At 43.4% G+C, this 21,945-nt stretch overlaps 1 protein-coding gene across 2 annotated transcripts in view; it reads right to left on the reverse strand.

Annotated features, from left to right (window-relative positions):
* LOC121567993 (endothelial cell-selective adhesion molecule) overlaps positions 1 to 21,945 on the reverse strand; it is an 83,012-nt gene that overhangs the window by 8,803 nt on the left and 52,264 nt on the right. For both annotated transcript variants that reach the window (XM_041878449.2, XM_041878450.2), the window contains exons 2-4: positions 7,454 to 7,599; positions 1,715 to 1,916; positions 1,203 to 1,358 (exon numbers count right to left, since the gene is read on the reverse strand). In XM_041878449.2, coding sequence (XP_041734383.1) covers positions 1,203 to 1,358; positions 1,715 to 1,916; positions 7,454 to 7,599 — 504 coding nt within the window. The remainder of the gene's footprint in view (positions 1 to 1,202; positions 1,359 to 1,714; positions 1,917 to 7,453; positions 7,600 to 21,945) is intronic.

Below are 21,945 nucleotides of genomic sequence, written 5' to 3' on the forward strand. Positions count from 1 at the left end.
TCAACATTTAGCCCGACTCACAGAGTTAACAAGTGAACCCCTGGCAATACATTCCAGAGGAGAAGGTTAGGAGAGATAACACTAGATGGGAGAATTCACCCTGAATGGGTTTTCTGAACAGATCTACCAGTAAGAACATGGATGATCAGTATGCTACTATAGCTACGTTTACACAGGCAGCCCAATTCTAATTCTATTGGCAAAGGAGCTAATCTGATTGGTCAAAAGACCAATTAGTGGAAAAATATCAGAATTATAGGCTGCCTATCTGAAACTATATATTTGTTATTCATTATCTCCAATTCATTATCTCCATCTTATGTCAATGGCTATTTAGAAGCTAGGTATTACTTGAAGAGCCTATCAATTTATCTATTTTAGCTCTCATTTTGACAAACTTAGTGACAGGCTGGGCTCCTTACTACAATAACCCATATGGAGCTGCTGTGAAGAGGACAATTTGACAGATTGCATTGGCTAAAATGACATTGCACCCATCCACAGTAGTGGCAGGTGTTTTCAGTGCTGGTTAGTAGTGGCTACTCTGCATCACATGGGTTAGTGCTATACATCGGTGATGGATGGAGATGAGCTATCCTTTGTAATCCTTATATCATACAGTACATACACTGAGTGTACAAAACATTAGGAACTCTTTCCATGACAAGGTGAATACAGGTGAAAGCTATGATCCCTTATTGATGTCACCTGAGACAATTGAGACATGGATTCTGTATGTGTGCCATTCAGAGGGTGAATGGGCAAGACAAAAGATTGAAGTGCCTTTGAACAGGGTATGCCCGGCGCACCGGTTTGAGTGTGTGAAGAACTGCAATGCTGCTGGGTTTTTCATGCTCAACAGTTTCCCGTGTGCATCAAGAATGGTCCACCACCCAAAGGACATCCAGCCAACTTGACACAACTGTGGGAAGCATTGGAGTCAACATGGGCCAGCATCCCTGTGGAACACTTGACACCTTGTAGAGTCCATGCCCCAACGAATTGAGGCTTTTCTGAGGGCAAAAGGGGATGCAACTCAATATTAGGAAGGTGTTCCTAATGTTTTGTACTCTCAGTGTATATTCAATAAGGATTCAATCTATTCTGATGGGGACTACTCAGTATTATGATAAAACTTAACTGAGGTAGAGAGGTCATGTGATTGGCTAACATTATTGGTAGAGATATAAAGGAGTACTCACTCTGCATGGGGGAAAAGAAGACCTCTGACATGGGAGCATTCTTGGTCCATTTGTACTGAGGGATGGGTTTGCCCGAGCTGGACTTACAGCTCAGTGTCACGTTGCCGTTCAACACAGATGACCCAGTCATCGTGCACACAGGAGGCGAGGGAGGGACTCAGAGAGTAAGAGAGAACACACAGTTAGAAACAGAAGAGCTATGAGAGAAACAAATAAAATGATTTGTTCTACTACAATTGACCCCCAATTGACCTCCTGAAGTATCGTATTAATCCATTTCAATTGAACAGGGTACTGTATTTCCAAGAATGCTGGCCACACTGCACAAGGTAAAGGAAATGTGCCAACACTCACTCTGTTGAAGCTGTAGGAAAATATTATAGAGACAGCCCAGTGCATATGTACAAACTGCAGTATAGTTTACACTTTTGTGACTCCATCTCTGAGGGTTGGCCCAAAAAAAAAGTATTTTTGAAAAGTGCCAGAATCAAGGCGTCCGGTCCGGTTGGTACCTTTGACATTAAGGCGCATTTCTCCAGAGAGTCCGGGGGCTCCAGGGATGATGACATTGCAGAGGTATCGTCCTGAGTCTGATTCCTGGGTGTTGTTGATGTAGATGGAGAGATTGGCCGAGGGCATGGACAGGCTGAACCCAACACGCTTCCTGAACTCATGACTACCTATCCCTGGCTCACCGTTACTGTAGGAGATTACCTGCACAGACAGACAGGGGAAATACTTTACAATAGGGAACACAACGGTAGATTGTGTTCCCTATTGCAATTCAGGAACCAAATGTACTGTCAGCAATGATATGATTTTACCCGGATGAGCACTCTATTCCATAGAAGCCTTCTAGTAGCGCCGGTATACTGTATCTAAACTCTACATATTGTTAGCCTTTTTCAAGCCAACATTTGTGTTGCTTGTCAAGGAGAGAGACTAGCATTTTTGCAACACTGCACGAGAGGATTTGTTGTAATGAAAACCAATGCAAGTAACTATAGAAATACCGGTTCTCTAAATATACAATACTGATATTGAGCTGAAATACGATTTTCGGTGCTATCTATAGACAGTTTACATAGCCACACAAATGTACCATATAACAGAAGTCAAAGTCCTTCATAAAGATAATCCTGATATGTATGTGCAGATGGTGGAGTTTGAATTTTTTGACTGATTTTCTGTTAGAGATAAGCTCACAGGCCATGCATGGCCAGTGAAACTACTGAGATTATCGTAATCACAGAAGAAGCCACGCACACACACATCCAGAGGTTTTTATAAACATACAGGACATACATGCAACACACCCACACCGTTAGTGACATATGGTTACCACCACAGGAGGTTGGTGGCGCCTTAATTGGGGAGGACGGGCTCGTGGTAATGGCTGGAACACATGGTTTGATGCCATTCCATTGGCTCCGTTCCAGACTTTATTATGGAGCCGTTCTCCCCTCAGCAGAGCTCCACTGGTTACCACATATTTTGTCTGTATCTATAAAACTAAAAGAGCCATCAGGATGGTTGTTGAGAATAATCCTAATACACAGTCTCACAAAACTACATGCTTAGGCTAAACTCTAAAGGTGGAGATAAACTAATCTCGTCCCCAGACTCAAATTTCTGGCACATAGAGCCTGGTAACACTGTGCCACAAAGTGGGACTTGAAAGGGGTGTGGTTAAAATCGAGGCGGGTAGATAGGACTATAAAATAGCCTTTTCAAAATTAATGTTCTATCACGTTGACCATATTATTTTTGGGAAGCCCAATTGATTCGGAGTTTGGGCATATAACGTTTATATGTGAAAACTATTTCTAAGATGCGTACTTTCAGATTTTTCGATTGTTTAAATCACTTAAGCTGCTCGCGCTTTGAATTCCACAACGTAGGGGGAGGTTCTATGGGTTCTGCTAGATGGTGATGGACTGAGGTGCTGTGAAACCAGACGGTTCGACAGAGAAAGAGCCGGCTGGTGGACGAGATTAGAGGCAAACCAACCAACTCTGAACTATTAATCTTCTTTATTAAAAAATGTTTTATGTTGTGTGAGAACTCAAATTTAATCACAAAATAAAAATATTAATCTTCTGACAGCTTTCAACTATGTAGTCTACAACCAGTGCATTGTTCCGTGTTGAGCTGTTCAGCTTGACATATTCTAGCATGTGAAGTGAAGTAGCTTCTTTTGTTGTCTGTAATGTGTATAACAGTTGCTCTATGTATGTACAGTGTGTGACGACCCTCCCACTCTGTCTGCCGTATTATCTATTTGCTCTTGTTTCCTTATTAGGATGCCGGTGGGTGGAGTTGGGAGGGTCGTCAGCTACATGGGAAACACCTGGGCCGGGTGTGTCCCAGCATAAATGGACCTCTTCCACATTCATTGAGGAGACTCTCTCCAGGCAGATACTTTGACTTTGGTTGTGGTATTTTTGTGGCCTTTTTTTTGGTTGTTTGCTTTGGCACCTTTCAACACTTTGCATTATTACATTTATGCCTGCAAACACTCACTTACACTACTGATTACTGATTACACACACCATTGTTATTTGATTTAGTTTACTTTAGCTAATAAATATATATTTTGGGTATTCCTTGTCTCCACGTGTCTCCCTTTTGTTACGAACTTGAGCCGGTTCGTGACAAGTGCCTATAGAAAGTCTACACCCACTTGAGCTTTTTTCACATTTTGCTGCCTTAAAATGAAATTTATAAAGTAAATGAAATTGCTTATTATTTTTTTTATTTTTTTTTGATCTACACAACCTACTCCACGTTTTCAAAGTGAAAGAAAGTTATAGAACATTCAAGAAAAAAAAAGAAAAAAAAACATCATTGGATAAGGCTCCACTCCCCTGGTGGAAGCACCTTTGGCAGCCATTACAGCTGTGAATCATTTTCAGTCCCGTGTAGCTCAGTTGGTAGAGCATGCCGTTTTGCAACGCCAGGGTTGTGGGTTTGATTCCCACGGGGGGCCAGTATGAAAATGTATGCACTCAATAACTGTAAGTCGCTCTGGATAAGAGTGTCTGCTAAATGACTAAAATGTAAAATGTAACTAAGACTCTACCAACTTTGCACAACTCTTAGGGCAAAATATATCCATTGTTTTAGTCAAAATTGCTCAGGCTCAGTACATTTGGTTGGGGATCATTGATAGACAGTGATATTTCAACCTTGTCTCTGGGTTTAAGCAGATTTAAGTCAGGACTGAGACTAGACCACCCAGGAAAACTCAACATCTCTTGGCAAGTCATTCTGTTGTGTCTTTGGCATAAACATTTGTGTCATTGTCTCGCTGAAAAACAAAAAACTATCCCATGGTTAGGTTTTCAGAAGACTGAGGTGGGTTTTCCTTTAACTCTTTACCTGGGCTTTGCTCCTTTGATATTTATTTTGATCCTGACAAACTCTCCAGTCCCTGCCGATGACAAGCATACCCATAACATGATGCTGCCACCACAATAGTTGAAAATAGTGAAACCCTCTCTATGTGTTGTGTTGTATTGGATTTGACCCAACCCTGTAGTTTTTAATTTAGGCCAAAAAGTAAATGTATTTGCCGTGTTGTCTTGCAGTATTACTTAACAGCCTTGTTGCAAAAATAATGGATGATTTGGAGTGGATTTTTTAACACAGGTTTCTTTCTTTTCACTTTGTATTGTGGTGGCAGCATCATGTTATGAGTATGCTTGTCACCGGCAGAGACAAGGTTTATAATATAAGTTATATATTATATCACTGTCCATCAATGATCCAACCAAATTTACTGAGCCATTTTGACTAAAACAATGGATATGTAACCCTAAGAGTTGTGCAAATTTAGTAGAATCTTAATGGAAATGATTCACAGATGTACAGTGAGGGAAAAAAGTATTTGATCCCCTGCTGATTTTGTACGTTTGCCCACTGACAAAGAAATGATCAGTCTATAATTTTTATGGTAGGTTTATTTGAACAGTGAGAGACAGAATAATAACAAAAATATCCAGAAAAACGCATGTAAATTTTTTTTGAAATTGATTTGGATTTTAATGAGGGAAATAAGGATTTGACCCCGCTGCAAAACATGACTTAGTACTTGGTGGCAAAACCTTTGTAGCTGGCCACCAGGTTTGCACACATCTCAAGAGGGATTTTGTCCCACTCCTCTTTGCAGATCTTCTCCAAGTCATTAAGGTTTCGAGGCTGACGTTTGGCAACTCGAACCTTCAGCTCCCTCCACAGATTTTCTATGGGATTAAGGTCTGGAGACTGGCTAGGCCACTCCAGGACCTTAATGTGCTTCTTCTTGAGCCACTCCTTTGTTGCCTTGGCCGTGTGTTTTGGGTAATTGTCATGCTGGAATACCCATCCACGACCCATTTTCAATTCCCTGGCTGAGGGAAGGAGGTTCTCACCCAAGATTTGACGGTACATGGCCCGTCCATCGTCCCTTTGATGCAGTGAAGTTGTCCTGTCCCCTTAGCAGAAAAACACCCCCAAAGCATAATGTTTCCACCTCCATGTTTGACGGTGGGGATGGTGTTCTTGGGGTCATAGGCAGCATTCCTCCTCCTCCAAACACGGCGAGTTGAGTTGATGCCAAAGAGCTCAATTTTGGTCTCATCTGACCACAACACTTTCACCCAGTTCTCCTCTGAATCATTCAGACGTTCATTGGCAAACTTCAGACGGGCATGTATATGTGCTTTCTTGAGCAGGGGGACCTTGCGGGCGCTGCAGGATTTCAGTCCTGTGACTATGGTCACAGCTGCCTTGAGATCATTGACAAGATCCTCCCGTGTAGTTCTGGGCTGATTCCTCACCGTTCTCATTATCATTGCAACTCCACGAGGTGAGGATTTGCATGGAGCCCCAGGCCGAGGGAGATTGACAGTTATTTTGTGTTTCTTCCATTTGCGAATAATTGCACCAACTGTTGTCACCTTCTCACCAAGCTGCTTGGCAATGGTCTTGTAGCCCATTCCAGCCTTGTGTAGGTCTACAATCTTGTCCCTGACATCCTTGGAGAGCTCTTTGGTCTTGGCCATGGTGGAGAGTTTGGAATCTGATTGATTGCTTCTGTGGACAGGTGTCTTTTATACAGGTGGTAACAAACTGACATTAATAGCACTCCCTTTAAGAGTGTGCTCCTAATCTCAGCTCGTTACCTGTATAAAAGACACCTGGGAGCCAGACATCTTTCTGATTGAGAGGGGGTCAAATACTTATTTCCCTCATTAAAATGCATATCAATTTATAACATTTTTGACGTGTTTTTCTGGATTTTTTTGTTGTTATTCTGTCTCTCACTGTTAAAATAAACCTACCATTAAAATTATAGACTGATCATTTCTTTGTCAGTGGGCAAACGTACAAAATCAGCAGGGGATCAAATACTTTTCCCCCTCACTGTAATGGCTGCCAAAGGTGCTTCCACCAAGTATTAACTCAGGGTGGTGGAGACTTATCCAATTATGATATTTCAGTGGGGGTTTTTCTTAATTTGAAAAATTTTCTATAACTTTCTTTCACTTTGAAAATGTGGAGTATGTTGTCTGGATGTATAGGAAAGACATCTAATTGAATCCCTTTTTAGATTTTAGAAGGTAGCAAAATGTGAAAAAAGTTCAAGGGGGTGTATACTTTCTATAGGCACTGTACATGCCATTAAGATTAAGATGACTTTCTAGTCCTCCAAAAGACAAGACATACAGGTTTTGGAGCGGTGCAGGGGGCTGCCACACTGGGCACCTGTTGTCGTAGGGGGTTAAATGCCTTGCTCAAGGGCACAACGGCAGGCAATTGCTTCCAGGATTTGATACCAGCAACTCTCTGGTTGCTAGCTCACTTCCCGCCAGCTTTTTCCAGTCGGACAACCTTCCGGTTGCTGGCTCGCATCTCTAACCACTAGGCTACCTGCCGCATGGCTGAATAGCTAAAATGCCTGTGAGATGTGGCCAGATCTGGGATTACTAGAAGGAGATTGGATTAATGAGAATGGGAGGTTGGTCCTGTACTTCGGAGAACAAACTAAAACCCGAACCACTCCCAGCCCTGAAATAATCAAACAGCTTCTTCAACAGTTCATCAACAGTTTCTTCAACATTAGTCTGTTCCTTCAGACCACACACCAACTAATCACCAACTAGAGGGACATAACACTTCAGGGAAAAGTTCATGAGAAAAGATCCAGCAACAGTCATTTCTGTGGAAACCATGCATGATGTCTGAGGAAGAGGAGATGGCTTACATACCTGCTTGGAGTCGTTGGCCATGAAGTTCCAGATGACGCTGTTCCTGCCGATATCAGATGTGGGGCTGTACCAGGCCTGCAGGACCACCATCTGACCCTTCACCACCTCCATCTCTCTCCTGGGCATCTCCACCCGCTGGGAGTCACCTGGACACAGCAAACACAGAGATACAGTCACTAAAACTCACCTGATACAGCACCAATGCACAGCCGGTTCCAATACACTCCCTACCCCTAACCCCTTCACGCTAACCCTTCAGTGTTTGCCGATGTGAAGGCTCTGGATAGGTATAAGCGATTTAGTGGTGAAGCTTCCACCATATTGCTTCCACAGACCTGCCAACATTGAAGGGTTATAGGAAGGGGTAGGGAGCGAATTGCAGTCAACAAAACTCTTCCAATCTAGTCAGTTCAGTTTTATATACAAGTATGATGTCAATTGCCACTAGGGCTGTGACGGTCATGGAATTTTGGATGACGGTTATTGTCAGCCAAATAACTGTGGTCACTGTACTAACAGTTCGAAAAAAGAATCTCCTCCGCTCCTGACTGCAGGTGCTACTGCTGCAGGGAGGGGGGCGTTGCCTAGACAACTGGTGACTCGATTGCTATAACACTTTGCTTGTTTTCAGCAAGGAGCAACAAAGTTTCATCACGTTGTATGCCTGGCCGTCTCGTCTTCAGTCAGCTGTTCATTCCACAATTAAAATACATTTTATTTTCATGATGGTCTTCATCGGGTAATTATGCCAGTCCTACTTGTCACAGCATGCTTCACATGAAAGTCAAGAGGTCAGGAGCAAAAACCACAGTTAGGTCTTCCTTGACATCTGCATAGCCCTCTCTTGCAATCTGTTTGTATTCACCCATCATAATTCAACACTGCTACTGGTAATCACCCTAACACTACAAACACTGGCCAGACGTAAACCTGCAAAGCCCAGATGAGATCAATGGAAGGGGAAAATGGAGCGCGTTAGAAAAAAGTAAAATAATGACAGTGCCTTGATTAATAGCGGATAAAGATCTGTCATCCCCTACAGCTGATTGAGAGGGCTTTTACGTAACCTAGGCAACACTCAGCTAGACTCGGCTCCACAAAGGTTCTGACAGACCAAAATGGAGATGACAGATCTCACAAATCAATAATTTACCCACATTTGGGATGTTGTACTTGGTTACCAGAGTTCTGTTTGTTCCTACTGTATGTGTAGTCAGACAACCCTGAATTGTTTGCAGTAAACTTGAACTGTAACATAGTTATATTGACTTTTCAGAAACAAATACATTCATAAACTTACCTCGAGCGTTTGAGCCATTTGGGATATCCCAAAAAACATAAGCTAAAGTCAAACATTTGAGTTGATTGAACTTTCTAAAGAGACATTTGCTAATGTCAAGCATTAGAAATTATTGGAATATCTGGATATGCATAAAATAATCTCAAGCATTTAGTTGATTGAACTGTCTAGTTCACATTTAATGACCAGGTCTAGCCCATATCTCCTACAAAATATCAAGACTATATGCCAAGAGATAACCCATATAACTACACTTCATAAAGACATAAGGCAGAGCAATAAAACCTAAAGTATCATCCAGCAGCCTACAACCAAAGCATTGAAAAGAGGTAGAGGAAGAAGAGGCAGGTGATAAAATAAAGGTGGAAAGGAGAAGTAGAGGAGCATGGAGAGTTGGAATGAGAAAGATCGGATGATGATAATTGAATGAATGGAATGAGAGAGATAAGAGAAGGAGAAAAAAAAGAGGAGAGAGATTGAACTAGAGTATGGTGGTGGGCAGGCTCACTCACAGGGTGCCGGCCAGTCTGCTGAGCTGGTCAGCTGAAGATGGATCATCTGATCCCAGCAATCGTAGTCCTCGCCCTCTGCCAGCTTGGCGCTAGGTCCCACGCACACACCCAGAATAACCCCGCTCCACACACACACAGACAACCCCCTCAGCGTGACGAGGGTCTCAAATCCCTAGTCCGCAAAAACACTAACCCTATAAGGGGAGGGTCTTAACCCCCAGTCCCCATAAACGCAAATGCAAACACACACACACACACACACACACACACACACATTCAGCAAGACGGTCAAATCCGTACACACACATACATCTAGCTAGGCTAGGCTAGGGGCTGCTCAACAGCTGCAGTGTGACGGCACACCGGTTACTTTCTTTCTGGAATTAAAGTGTATTCAGCTGGGCGAATTAGAGCGAGAACGAGAGAGTGACAGAGACAGAGCGCAACTGGGCATCTGTCTGGCGTCAGGGCTGGCAGGTTGTTCTGGGCTTATAATTGCAGTGACTCTATGCTTTCTTATTGCCCCTGGTATCATGTGACCCCATTGCTATGGTGTCCCTTGTTTAATTCCTGCAGTGAAGCTCCTATTGACTAATCCCTAAACAATCCCTGGCTCAATCCTTCAACCCTGACTCTGACTCTTGCTTCACGTGACCCAAGTACAGCAGCTCGGCTGGACACAGTTGAGGTAGGCTAACACATGGTTACTTTGACAATTGTCTACGCTGCTAGCTGTTGCTATGACTGGATTCTCATTCTCATATTTGCAGCTTTGGTTATATTCAAATCACTTCTGTTTTCTCATCTCAGACAAGTCTCTTCACCTGCATAGGTTTTCTAAACATATACACTGCTCAAAAAAATAAAGGGAACACTAAAATAACACATCCTAGATCTGAATGAATGAAATAATCTTATTAAATACTTTTTTTCTTACATAGTTTAATGTGCTGACAACAAAATCTGGCGAGCACATGGAGGGCTGTGCTGCCCCCCAAAGAAATGCCACCCCACACCATGACTGACCCACCGCCAAACCGGTCATACTGGAGGATGTTGCAGGCAGCAGAACGTTCTCCACGGCGTCTCCAGACTCTGTCACGTCTGTCACATGTGCTCAGTGTGAACCTGCTTTCATCTGTGAAGAGCACAGGGCGCCAGTGGCGAATTTGCCAATCTTGGTGTTCTCTGGCAAATGCCAAACGTCCTGCACGGTGTTGGGCTGTAAGCACAACCCCCACCTGTGGACGTCGGGCCCTCATACCACCCTCATGGAGTCTGTTTCCGACCGTTTGAGCAGACACATGCACATTTGTGGCCTGCTGGAGGTCATTTTGCAGGGCTCTGGCAGTGCTCCTCCTGCTCCTCCTTGCACAAAGCCGGAGGTAGCAGTCCTGCTGCTGGGTTGTTGCCCTCCTACGGCCTCCTCCACGTCTCCTGATGTACTGGCCTGTATCATGGTAGCGCCTCCATGCTCTGGACACCGCTGACAGACACAGCAAACCTTCTTGCCACAGCTCGCATTGATGTGCCATCCTGGATGAGCTGCACTACCTGAGCCACTTGTGTGGGTTGTAGACTCCGTCTCATGCTACCACTAGAGTGAAAGCACCGCCAGCATTCAAAAGTGACCAAAACATCAGCCAGGAAGCATAGGAACTAAGAAGTAGTCTGTGGTCACCACCTGCAAAACCAGTCCTTTATTGGGGGTGTCTTGCTAATTGCCTATAATTTCCACCTGTTGTCTATTCCATTTGCACAACAGCATGTGAAATGTATTGTCAATCAGTGTTGCTTCCTAAGTGGACAGTTTGATTTCACAGAAGTGTGATTGACTTGGAGTTACATTGTGTTGTTTAAGTGTACTAACAGAAACGGATAGGCCTAAATACAACTACTTGATTAATGTCCTGAACTTGCATTGAACTTACAAGTTTATTAGAGATTGTTGTTCCACAGAAATTCCAAAGGCAAATGAGAACCAATGCGCCAATGGAGAATGCAACGTCCACTCTTTCGCCAATTAAAGTCCAACTTGCAAAAACAGTAATCACAGCTGATGCAGTCAGACTGACTGAAGTAAGTGGATGATCCATGAGTTTAATGCATCATCATTGTATCAGCCATTGTGTTATTCCACAAAATAATAAACCTTGGATTGTTTTTTCTGATTTTGCTTGCACTTTGTCTCTCTAATCCTGTTAGGGATAAAAACTCATTTTTCTGCTTGAGATGGAGGATTTAAAAGGTGAGGGGGGTGGGCTGTTCCATTAGTGGGAAGTCATCTTTACTGAGAAATGATGAGTGTGTTCGAAAAGAGCAGTGCCACACTTTTATCTAGAACCTAAAAGGGTTCTTCGGCTGTCCCCATAGGAGAACCCTTTTAAGAGCCCTTTTTGGTTCCATGTAGAACCCTTTTGCATTCTAGGTAGAACAATTTCCCCAGAGGACTCTACATGGAACCCCCCAAAAAATTCTAAGAGTATATAGGAATATGAGGAATATATAACTGTTCTTCCTCCTATGGGAAAATAGATGTAGGATGTGATTAGATTATGATGGATTGTGTCACTATGGAAAAAGTAATTTAGAGTGATATTTTATTACCCTGAATTTTTAGCATCATAGTCTACATACCTATTGGAACAATTCTATACAACTATGTGCAGCTAAGTCTAAGCCCTATAGACTTTTGGGGGATAATAATAATAATAATAATAATAATAATAATAATAATAATAATAATACAAGCCTCTGCCTCTAACCCTAGGAAGCTCTTTGCCACCTTCTCCTCCCTGCTGAATCCTCCGCCTCCTCCCCCTCCCTCCTCCCTCTCTGTGGATGACTTCGTCAACCATTTTGAAAAGAAGGTTGATGACATCCGATCCTCATTTATTAAGTCAAATGACACCGCTGGTCCTGCTCACACTGCCCTACCCTATGCTTTGACTTCTTTCTCCCCTCTCTCTCCAGATGAAATCTTGCGACTTGTGACGGCCGGCCGCCCAACAACCTGCCCGCTTGACCCTATCCCCTCCTCTCTTCTCCAGACCATTTCCGGAGACCTTCTCCCTTACCTCACCTCGCTCATCAACTCATCCTTGACCGCCGGTCATGTCCCTTCCGTCTTCAAGAGAGCGAGAGTTGCACCCCTCCTCAAAAAACCTACACTCGATCCCTCCGGTGTCAACAACTACAGATCAGTATCCCTTCTTTCTTTTCTCTCCAAAACTCTTGAGCGTGCCGTCTCTAGCCAACTCTCCTGCTATCTCTCTCAGAATGACCTTCTTGATCCAAACCAGTCAGGTTTCAAGACTGGTCATTCAACTGAGACTGCTCTTCTCTGTGTCACGGAGGCTCTCCGCACTGGTAAAGCTAACTCTCTCTCCTCTGCTCTTATCCTTCTAGACCTATCCGCTGCCTTTGATACTGTGAACCATCAGATCCTCCTCTCCACCCTCTCCGAGTTGGGCATCTCCGGCGCTGCTCACTCTTGGATTGCGTCCTACCTGACAGGTCGCTCCTACCAGGTGGCATGGCGAGAATCTGTCTCCGCACCACGTGCTCTCACCACTGGTGTCCCACAGGGCTCAGTTCTAGGCCCTCTCCTATTCTCTCTATACACCAAGTCACTTGGCTCTGTCATATCCTCACATGGTCTCTCCTATCATTGCTACGCAGACGACACACAATTAATTTTCTCCTTTCCCCCTTCTGATAACCAGGTGGCGAATCGCATCTCTGGCAGACATATCAGTGTGGATGTCGGATCACCACCTCAAGCTGAACCCCGGCAAGACCGAGCTGCTCTTCCTCCCGGGGAAGGACTGCCCTCTCCATGATCTCGCCATCACGGTTGACAACTCCATTGTGTCCTCCTCCCAGAGAACCTTGGCGTGACCCTGGACGACACCCTGTTGTTCTCCGCTAACATCAAAGCGGTGACCCGATCCTGCAGGTTCATGCTCTACAACATTCGCAGAGTACGACCCTACCTTACACAGAAAGCGGCACAGGTCCTAATCCAGGCACTTGTCATCTCCCGTCCGGATTACTGCAACTCGCTGTTGGCTGGGCTCCCTGCCTGTGCCATCAAACCCCTACAATTTATCCAGAACGCTGCAGCCCGTCTGGTGTTCAACCTTCCCAAGTTCTCTCATGTCACCCCGCTCCTCCGCACACTCCACTGGCTTCCAGTTGAGGCTCGCATCTACTACAAGACCATGGTGCTTGCCTACAGAGCTGTGAGGGGAACGGCACCTCCTTACTTTCAGGCTCTGATCAGACCCTACACCCAAACGAGGGCACTACGTTCATCCACTTTTGACCTGCTAGCTCCCCTACCTCTACGGAAGCACAGTTCCCGCTCAGCCCAGTCAAAGCTATTCGCTGCTCTGGCACCCCAATGGTGGAACAAGCTCCCCCACGACGATAGGACAGCGGAGTCCCTGACCACCTTCCGGAGACACTTGAAACCCTACCTCTTTAAGGAATACCTGGAATAGTATAAAGTAATCCTTCTTCCCCCACCCCCACAAAAAAATAAAATAAAAAATTGGTTGTCCCGCTGGCTATCATAAGTTGAATGCACCAATTTGTAAGTCGCTCTGGATAAGAGCGTCTGCTAAATTATGTAAATGTATCCTAATGCGAATGAGTATTGGACTGTGTTGTAGATTAGAATGATGATGAATGGGAATGGTTATTTTAAATGATACACCTTAATGCACGATAATGCTCTATATTCCCTTGACTATTCTTACCGCTTCTTCTTGATCTAGGTTTATCCTCTGAACTGTGTCATTCAAATTGTTTATTAAATGAAGGAAAATCTTCCCTAATTCCCGGCTCTGTCTCCACTCTCGATCTGGGTTGTATGTTGCTGCAGACAGATGAGACACACTGGAAGGTGTGGATATGTGTATCATCATGAATCTAAATCTATCAACAGATCAACCCTTGAAAAGCTGTCACTGCAGAACAGAATGTAGGCAGGGCATAACTGTCAACTGGCTGGTTTAATAACTACCATGTTATTACATTAACAATGTGGGTATGTTAAAAAAATAAAAATAATAATAGATTAATCTTGCCTATGAAATACAACTAGACTCATCTGTTCCCCAAAAATGTATGACAGACAGGCATTAGTATGGTGGGCCTTTTTGGAGAGTTCTAAAATCGATGGAAAAAATATCTCAGCAAATACTGTAATGGTCATGCCAAACTGGTGGCCTGATCCATCAGGATGGTCAAACAAGGCTACCAAGCTGGTGCTCAAACAAGAGCACACTGAGAACATGTCAGTTACCATGAGCAGCCAAGAGGGGGCAGCAAATCTTCATGAGAATCACCAACTAAGTAACAGACTAGAATCACATGGATGTAGTGGAGTAATTTGATATCAGTGGCCAATGTTTAGTAGCCTGATGACTCATACTGAATTTAATTCCACTGCTCTACCTATCGCCAGACTGCCATCATAGAAGTCATTTTCTGCTGTCAAAGTGAGGGGAGTTGTACAAAACAAGTCATCAGCGATTGGATCGTCTCTAACCAATTAGAGTATCAAAGCCAATGACTACTTCCCAAATGCAGCTCTACCCATGTGTGTTCAGGGTCTGGCCCAACCCATCTGTTTCAGGGACCAATCAAAACGGTTTGAATGTGTTTGCGTTCAAGAAGTTGTCGGGGAGGAGATCAAATCCAGACTCATGGTGGAGAAGAAATGTTAGTGGGCGTGGCGTTTGGCCGGAGCCATGTGGATGGGTAGCCAGGCAAAATGTTTAGTGCCTCCATCTTTAGATGATCAATAACCCATAATAATCCTTGATAGTAATTCAATTATATCCAAGCAAGTATGTTAAAATATAGGCTTAACACCTGAAATCCACAATGAAAAACAACAAACAAATATTCCCTACATTTTAAACACCACCAGTACAACATAGGCTCCTTGAAAAATAAAAATTGCTTATAAAACAATGAAATTATTCCAGTCCCCTGCTGAAACACACAACCATTCCCACCCTCCAGCCTTCAAGCCTCGTGGCCGAAGATAAACCAACTCTCATTAAACAGAACCACTCTTATCTTTCACTATAATCTCTCTTTTCACCATAGTCTTGATCTCCCGAGGGTCCTGTGTTCAAACTACAGCACATCCCCCACTATCTCTCTCTCCTTTCCTGTGCTGACTGAGACAGCCTTCAAATGAACCACTAATCTGAAGCTGCTGGTGAAAGTTGCAGCACCTCGCTCCGGAGGGGCTAAAGGTCTTCACAGAAGAGAGGGAAGGATTCACAGGGCACTGACTAGACGAGACTGACAGCACAGTGAGTGGCAGGGGGGCTACAGTATATAAATAGGCCGTGACCGATGTAACATCTCAGACTGAGTGGCATTCAACGATGGGAAAATATGAGGCTTCATTATGAAACGTGTCCTGACAGTACACAGTCCACAAAGCTAAGCCTGTGTTTGGCTATGTCAAAAGAGGATTAAGGTAAAGTGAGGATATGGAGGGTATATGAGGGGTGAGTTGGGTTCTGGATGGTGCGGAGGCAGTTAGTGATGTAGGACAATGAGATAGCCCTCTTTGTGGAAGACTGTGTGCATATACTGTATGTGGCTGACCCCTGGGGCTTCAAACAGATGGTGCTTAAATAATAAATATTTGGAGGAGGCTCCTTTAAATTGGATTACATTAGCGTAATCTCTGCAGCTATTTTAAAGCATTTTGAGAATGCCATCAACACAGGAACTTTAATCCCTCTAAAGTTTTGATTGTGTTGAAATTGATTCTGCATGCAAACATGGGCTCTCTCTCTCTCTCTCTCTCTCTCTCTCTCTCTCTCTCTCTCTCTCTCTCTCTCTCTCTCTCTCTCTCTCTCTCTCTCTCTCTCTCTCTCTCTCTCTCTCTCTCTCTCTCTCTCTCTCTCTCTCTCTCTCAAATACCACTAAATCACATTATTAATTTATCAATAGAAAAAAAAAAAAGGAAGAGCACTTCTGGGAGAAAAAAATATTTCACCAGCTAAGCTGATTTTAGATTGACTATTTTTCATATCTTTAACCGTGTACATTGGAGAGATTGGATACAGGCATTGAGGTTGTAGGAGAGGAAAAGGTAATGGAATACAGCATTACAGGGACATCACCAGGACCGGGCTTTTGGGTCAGCCCTGAATCTTTTGTGCTGCTGCGATGGTGTAGAATAATTGTAGTCAACTGAATGCGCTGCTTAGTTCATGGTTAGCGGTTGCGACAAATGGAGTCAATGGTTTTGGTTTTCTTCCTACAAATTTGGCTCCACCTTTTGAACGGTAGAGCTACCAGCCGCGTATGAGACGTTAGAAGGGACTGTGACAACACCACAATTCAAAGCAAAGCAGATCTTCTCTACACACACACACATAACTATTCCCTGATGTTTTCCTGAACTTTCCAATACTTTTCTGATGCATTTCAGTCACTTAACATATCATAGACTCCCATACATATAAAGGTGTGAAAAACATAGAAAGCAACTTTTTTGGAGTGGGTATCATATATACATTTGTTCATAAGAATGGGGAGAATAAGATAAGACTATTAAACCTTTGCCACCCCAAAGTGGACACATTATTCCGCTGGCCCACGTTGAAATAACCCTCTATGGCTTCAGAGACTATGAAGCTATGAAACCACATTGGGCTATTCTATATAGATGGCCATCAACCAGAGCAGTCCTTTTAAACACTAAATAGGACTGAAAGAGGACCACTCTCCAAATCTCACACTAGGACACAGTCCCCCTCCCTATATCAATCTCTGTGCCAGATTCACCATTCCCCACACACACAGGCAGATGGATTGGATTTGAATTATGCATTGTGGCTAATCCAAATAAGAGAGTGTTAGGCCCAGTCAACGTGAAGGAAAGGCGCTTCCCCTCGATCACTAATGACCATTACCTCATGACCGTTGCATCATCATTAACGACCAGATCGTGACCACTACAACGGTTAATATTCATATCTCCATTGATCACTGTCATAGACCATAAGCCATGACCTACTTACACTGATAAAAGAGAGTGAGTTGTAGAACATAGTGGATAGGGCTTGAATTAAGACAGTAATTAATAACAGTAGACAGTAATCCTTCATCCTTCACATATCAAGAGAGATCCTGTAGGCTGAAGACAGAGGTCAGTTTTGACTGATGGTATTCTACTATGGTGCCTTTTGGAGGGTCATTTGTCTGTTCCACTCTACAGGACTGAGGCTGTCCAACAGTCAGAACTCTGTGTTTGGACTAGGGCCCAGTGCAGTTCATGGGCCTCTGTAATCTTTGCACGATGCTGCTCCTGTTTGCTTAGTGCCTTGTCTTTTCATCTTTGTTTACATGAATATTTCTGCTTGGAAACAGACTGCCTGCATGCCTCTCTGTGTGTGCATCACTGAATGGACTGTCATACAGTCTTGGAAGCTTTGACATCTAACACAGAGCATTTATCACACTCTCCCAGCTGAGAAAGACATGAGACAGAGGAGAGGAAAGGGAGGCACACACACTGACCACAGAGGTGTAAAAGGATGGATATATTGAAGCTTTGATCAGTGTAGATTCCTCACCAGGGATAGGGCAGGGATATGAGGTGTTTTGATGTAAACAGATACACTACAATATGGCAGCCATGCCCTCTGATAGGAGCTTAACACCATTGTGACAACGACATTGAAGGCTGAGCTGAATAAATAATTATTCGCAATGGGAAAATGCATTGTGTGTGTGTGTGTGTGTGTGTGTTTGTGTATGCATTTGGGGCGACAGGTGGCCTAGCAGTTAGAGCATTGGTCCAGTAAGTGAAAGACTGCCAGTTTAAATCCCTGAGCCGAAAAGGTGAAACAAAATCTGTTGTTCTGCCATTGCGCAAGGCAGTTAACCCCCCATAACAGCTCCCTGGGTGCCCAATGTGGCAGCCCCCCGCACCTCTACGATTCAGAGGGGTTGGGTTGAAAGTCAGGTTTCGGTTGGACCTTGTGTGCAATTGACGATAAAAATAAATGTAATCCTTTAATGTGTATAAGCAAAAACAAAAACAGGTGCAGCTGTTTAACACCATAGTGTGCAAGTCAAGACTACTATTTTGATGGAGGTGGAGAGTTGTGTAGGGCTGGGCGATATGGCTAAAATACCATATCAAGTTACTTTAAAGAAGATTGACGGAAATTTATGTTTTGGAATAATAAAAAAGTTCTAAATTTGCTTTATGAGTAGTGTGTGACCCTAGGGTGGCAACACATACATTCTAAGTGATTTCAATGGGTCTTTCTCCATTCTGATTATTTTATACTGTTCAATTCAACTTCAACCAAAAATAATTGTCTGCATTTTCATAGATTTCAGGCATTTTCTGCACTCATTTGAAATCATTTTCACACTGCCACGTAGGGCTGCACAATATGGGCAAACAACGTAATCAAATGTTTTAATAAAATGTTGCAATTGCGATTTGACTTGCGATTTAGAGCAAAACACTTGGGTGAACTGTTGGAATCATGGAAATAGAATGATTATTCTAATTCTATAGTTAGAATATAATAGTGGCCACTGAATACAGTGTTGTTTGACATGAGAACGAATGAAAATGCCAGGGAGGCATTATTGTGACAGGGTAGAAACCAAAGTGTTGTGTTTCCTAGGGGACCCTATAATCTTTGGCTACATTGAATGTTCTCTTATTGACTTCATGTAGATAACATATTCCTCTGATTTAGACGATACGGTTGCACAAACAACATGCTGATTTAGGTCTACACCATCACTGGTATTATCAGGCTGTATAGCTAATTACGTTTGTGCTGACTCAGTACATTTATTAGCTATCTAGCGATTAGCAGTAGCGGCTAACAATTAGCAGCTAACAAGATTTAGGCCCAACTTGCTAGGAAAAGACAAACTAGCTGTTTGCAGATGTAAGAAACACAAACTAATAGTGTAATTACAGAACTCTAGTGGATTTATATTAAGAATCAAAGTGAAAACAGCATCGTTGTTATCATAATTGTTACATGTGCTGCATTGACCATGCAGACTGAACGCAAGTGTCTCATGGTCGAGGAACAACAAATGCGCTCCTTGAGTGACAGGGCGGGGTTAGGTCTGTGTGGAAAGCGCATAGACAGATAGCGGAGAGAGATGACTCAAGTAGCGAAGTAAACTATGAAAAAATAGACATTACACACAGCGTTTCACATTTAACAAACCAAACATTCAAATATTGTTATAGAAGGTAAAGTAAAAACCCCAAAAGTCTGTGCATCAATACCGATATGTCGTAAAATACTGTATACCGCCCAGCGGTCTTGTCTCATGTCAGTGACCTCATCAGGCCAGCTGTCCATCATCTAACAGCCCACACTGGCCTGGGTCTGGCTCTCTCTGGCAGGAATGGTGGCAGGGCATGAAAGGAAGACTGTGGACCTAAATGGCTCTGGTCTGCACTGTTACACCACCAGAGCAGCAGGCATCCCACCATCTTGGGCTCTGAAGGAGATATTTATAAGTCATTAGTGTAGCGGGTGGGGGGGGGTAAATCGGGAGGGCACGGGGTGGCCCTTTTATCTCCAGGATAGAGGGCCGCGGTGCTGACAGGCTGACTAGTGACAGAGAGAGTCAGTGCTGGCTGGGGGATTCCGTCTCTTCCTAAGTGCCTATCGCACCGTGGAGCCCTGAGGAGCACGGCACAGCTTAATGCAGGCCTGTAATTAAGAAGATGTGATCTGATTTCAGATTTCCGCTGAGCTCTTATCTGAGGAATTACAGGGCCCATCATGCAATACTCGAAAGCCTCTCAAGCATTGAAAACATCAGATATTTGCATGCATGTCACAATGTTCTACAATATTACAGCAATTTTGAAGATGAAAGAGATGTTGCCTTTGAAGGGGGTAGTGTGCTGATGGGGAAGCAGACACCCCACCATGACGTCTTAGAACCTGCCAGGGAACAACCTTTCTCCTCAGTGATGGTAAGCGGCAGCTTCCTCTCCATTGTTCAGGCAGGGTGGGCCAGGAAACCAGCAGGAGACTTCAGGAGAGGAGAAGGTCAGGAGGTAGGAGCAGAAACAAAAGGCCTGCAGCCAGGCAGCTGCCTCCATAGAGTTATGGCTTCCTCTGGATGACTATGTTGCTCTAGACGGGGAGGTGTGTGTACCTTCAGCCCTCCAACACAATAGTGGCCTTTCAGAACCTCAAGAACATGACCTATGGCAGCAGGACAAACATCTACATTGTCTTTAACCTAGACAGGGGGTGGACAACAAATCTAAACACAGGAATCTTGTCCTGAGTTCCATCTACACTCTGAATCCACAAAGCCATTCATATAGATTTGTATTAATCGTTAATCCTGTCCATATGAATGGCATTGTGGATACTAAGAATTTCATAGTATTCTTACTAATCTATGCCAGGCCAAGGAATAAACCTTCAGCTGATCCTTTAGAAGGATCATCATTGATTATTCCTGGAATTTCACCGACTGTGTGTATCAGATCTTCTGTTTGAAATTCTAGCCTAAATATTCCAGTATTTTAGATTTGCACAGTAGGCCTATACGTCTATATGTTTACTGTAAGGGACAACTATTGGCTATGTGGCACAAGCTACTATCAGAATTCAGGACAGTGGCAGTTTGACAAGAATACATGTTCCCTGCAGCTCAAGTCATGTTCATGACTCCATGATGTCTCCAGGCCACGGAAATTAGGTCATTAAAAATTAACACTATACAGTGAAAGCTAGGGATTATATACACTGAGTATACCAAACATTAGGAACACCTTCCTTATATTGAGTTGCACGCACACCCTCTTTTTGTCCTCAGAACAGTCTCAATTCGTTGGGGCATGGACTCTACAAAGGTTCGAAAGCGTTCCAAAAGGATGCTGGCCGATGTTGACTCCAATGCTTCCCACAATTGTGTCAAATTGGCAGGATGTCCTTTAGGTGGTGGACCATTCTTGATACACACAGGAAACTGTTGCGCATGAAAAACCAGCACCTACTACCATACCCCGTTCAAAGGCACTTCAATATTTTGTCTTGCATGGTTGCCATGTTCTCAGAATATAAGATATTAATGTTCTAGACACGTTTCATGGGAAAGTTGCAATAACATTTGCGTCCAAAGAATTCATTACACATCACATATTTTTACTGTAGCCGAGCCAAACAAGGCCTTGATTGGTGAACCACTGATCCATTCATAGCTCTTTGACTGTTGGCAAGGTTAGGGATACTCACAAACAGTGCTTTTAACATAGTGTTTTCAACTTACAGTGCATTCAGAAAGTATTCATACCCCTTGACATTCCACATTTTGTTGTGTTACAGCCTGAATTCAAAATTGATTAAATATATATTTTTCTCACACATCTACACACAATACCCTATAATGACAAAGTAAAAACATGTTTTTAGAAATTTTTGCAAATGTATTGAAAATGAAATACAAAATATATAATTTACATATGTATTCACACCCCTTTGCTTTGACACTCAAAATTGAGCTCAGGTGCATTCCATTTTCTTTGGTCATCCTTGAGATGTCACTACAACTTGGCAGTCCACCTGTGGCCAATTCAATTATGTGGACATGATTTAGAAAGAAACATACCTGTATATAAGGTC

The sequence above is a fragment of the Coregonus clupeaformis genome, chromosome 6 (assembly GCF_020615455.1).
Source record: "Coregonus clupeaformis isolate EN_2021a chromosome 6, ASM2061545v1, whole genome shotgun sequence".
NCBI lineage: Eukaryota > Metazoa > Chordata > Actinopteri > Salmoniformes > Salmonidae > Coregonus > Coregonus clupeaformis.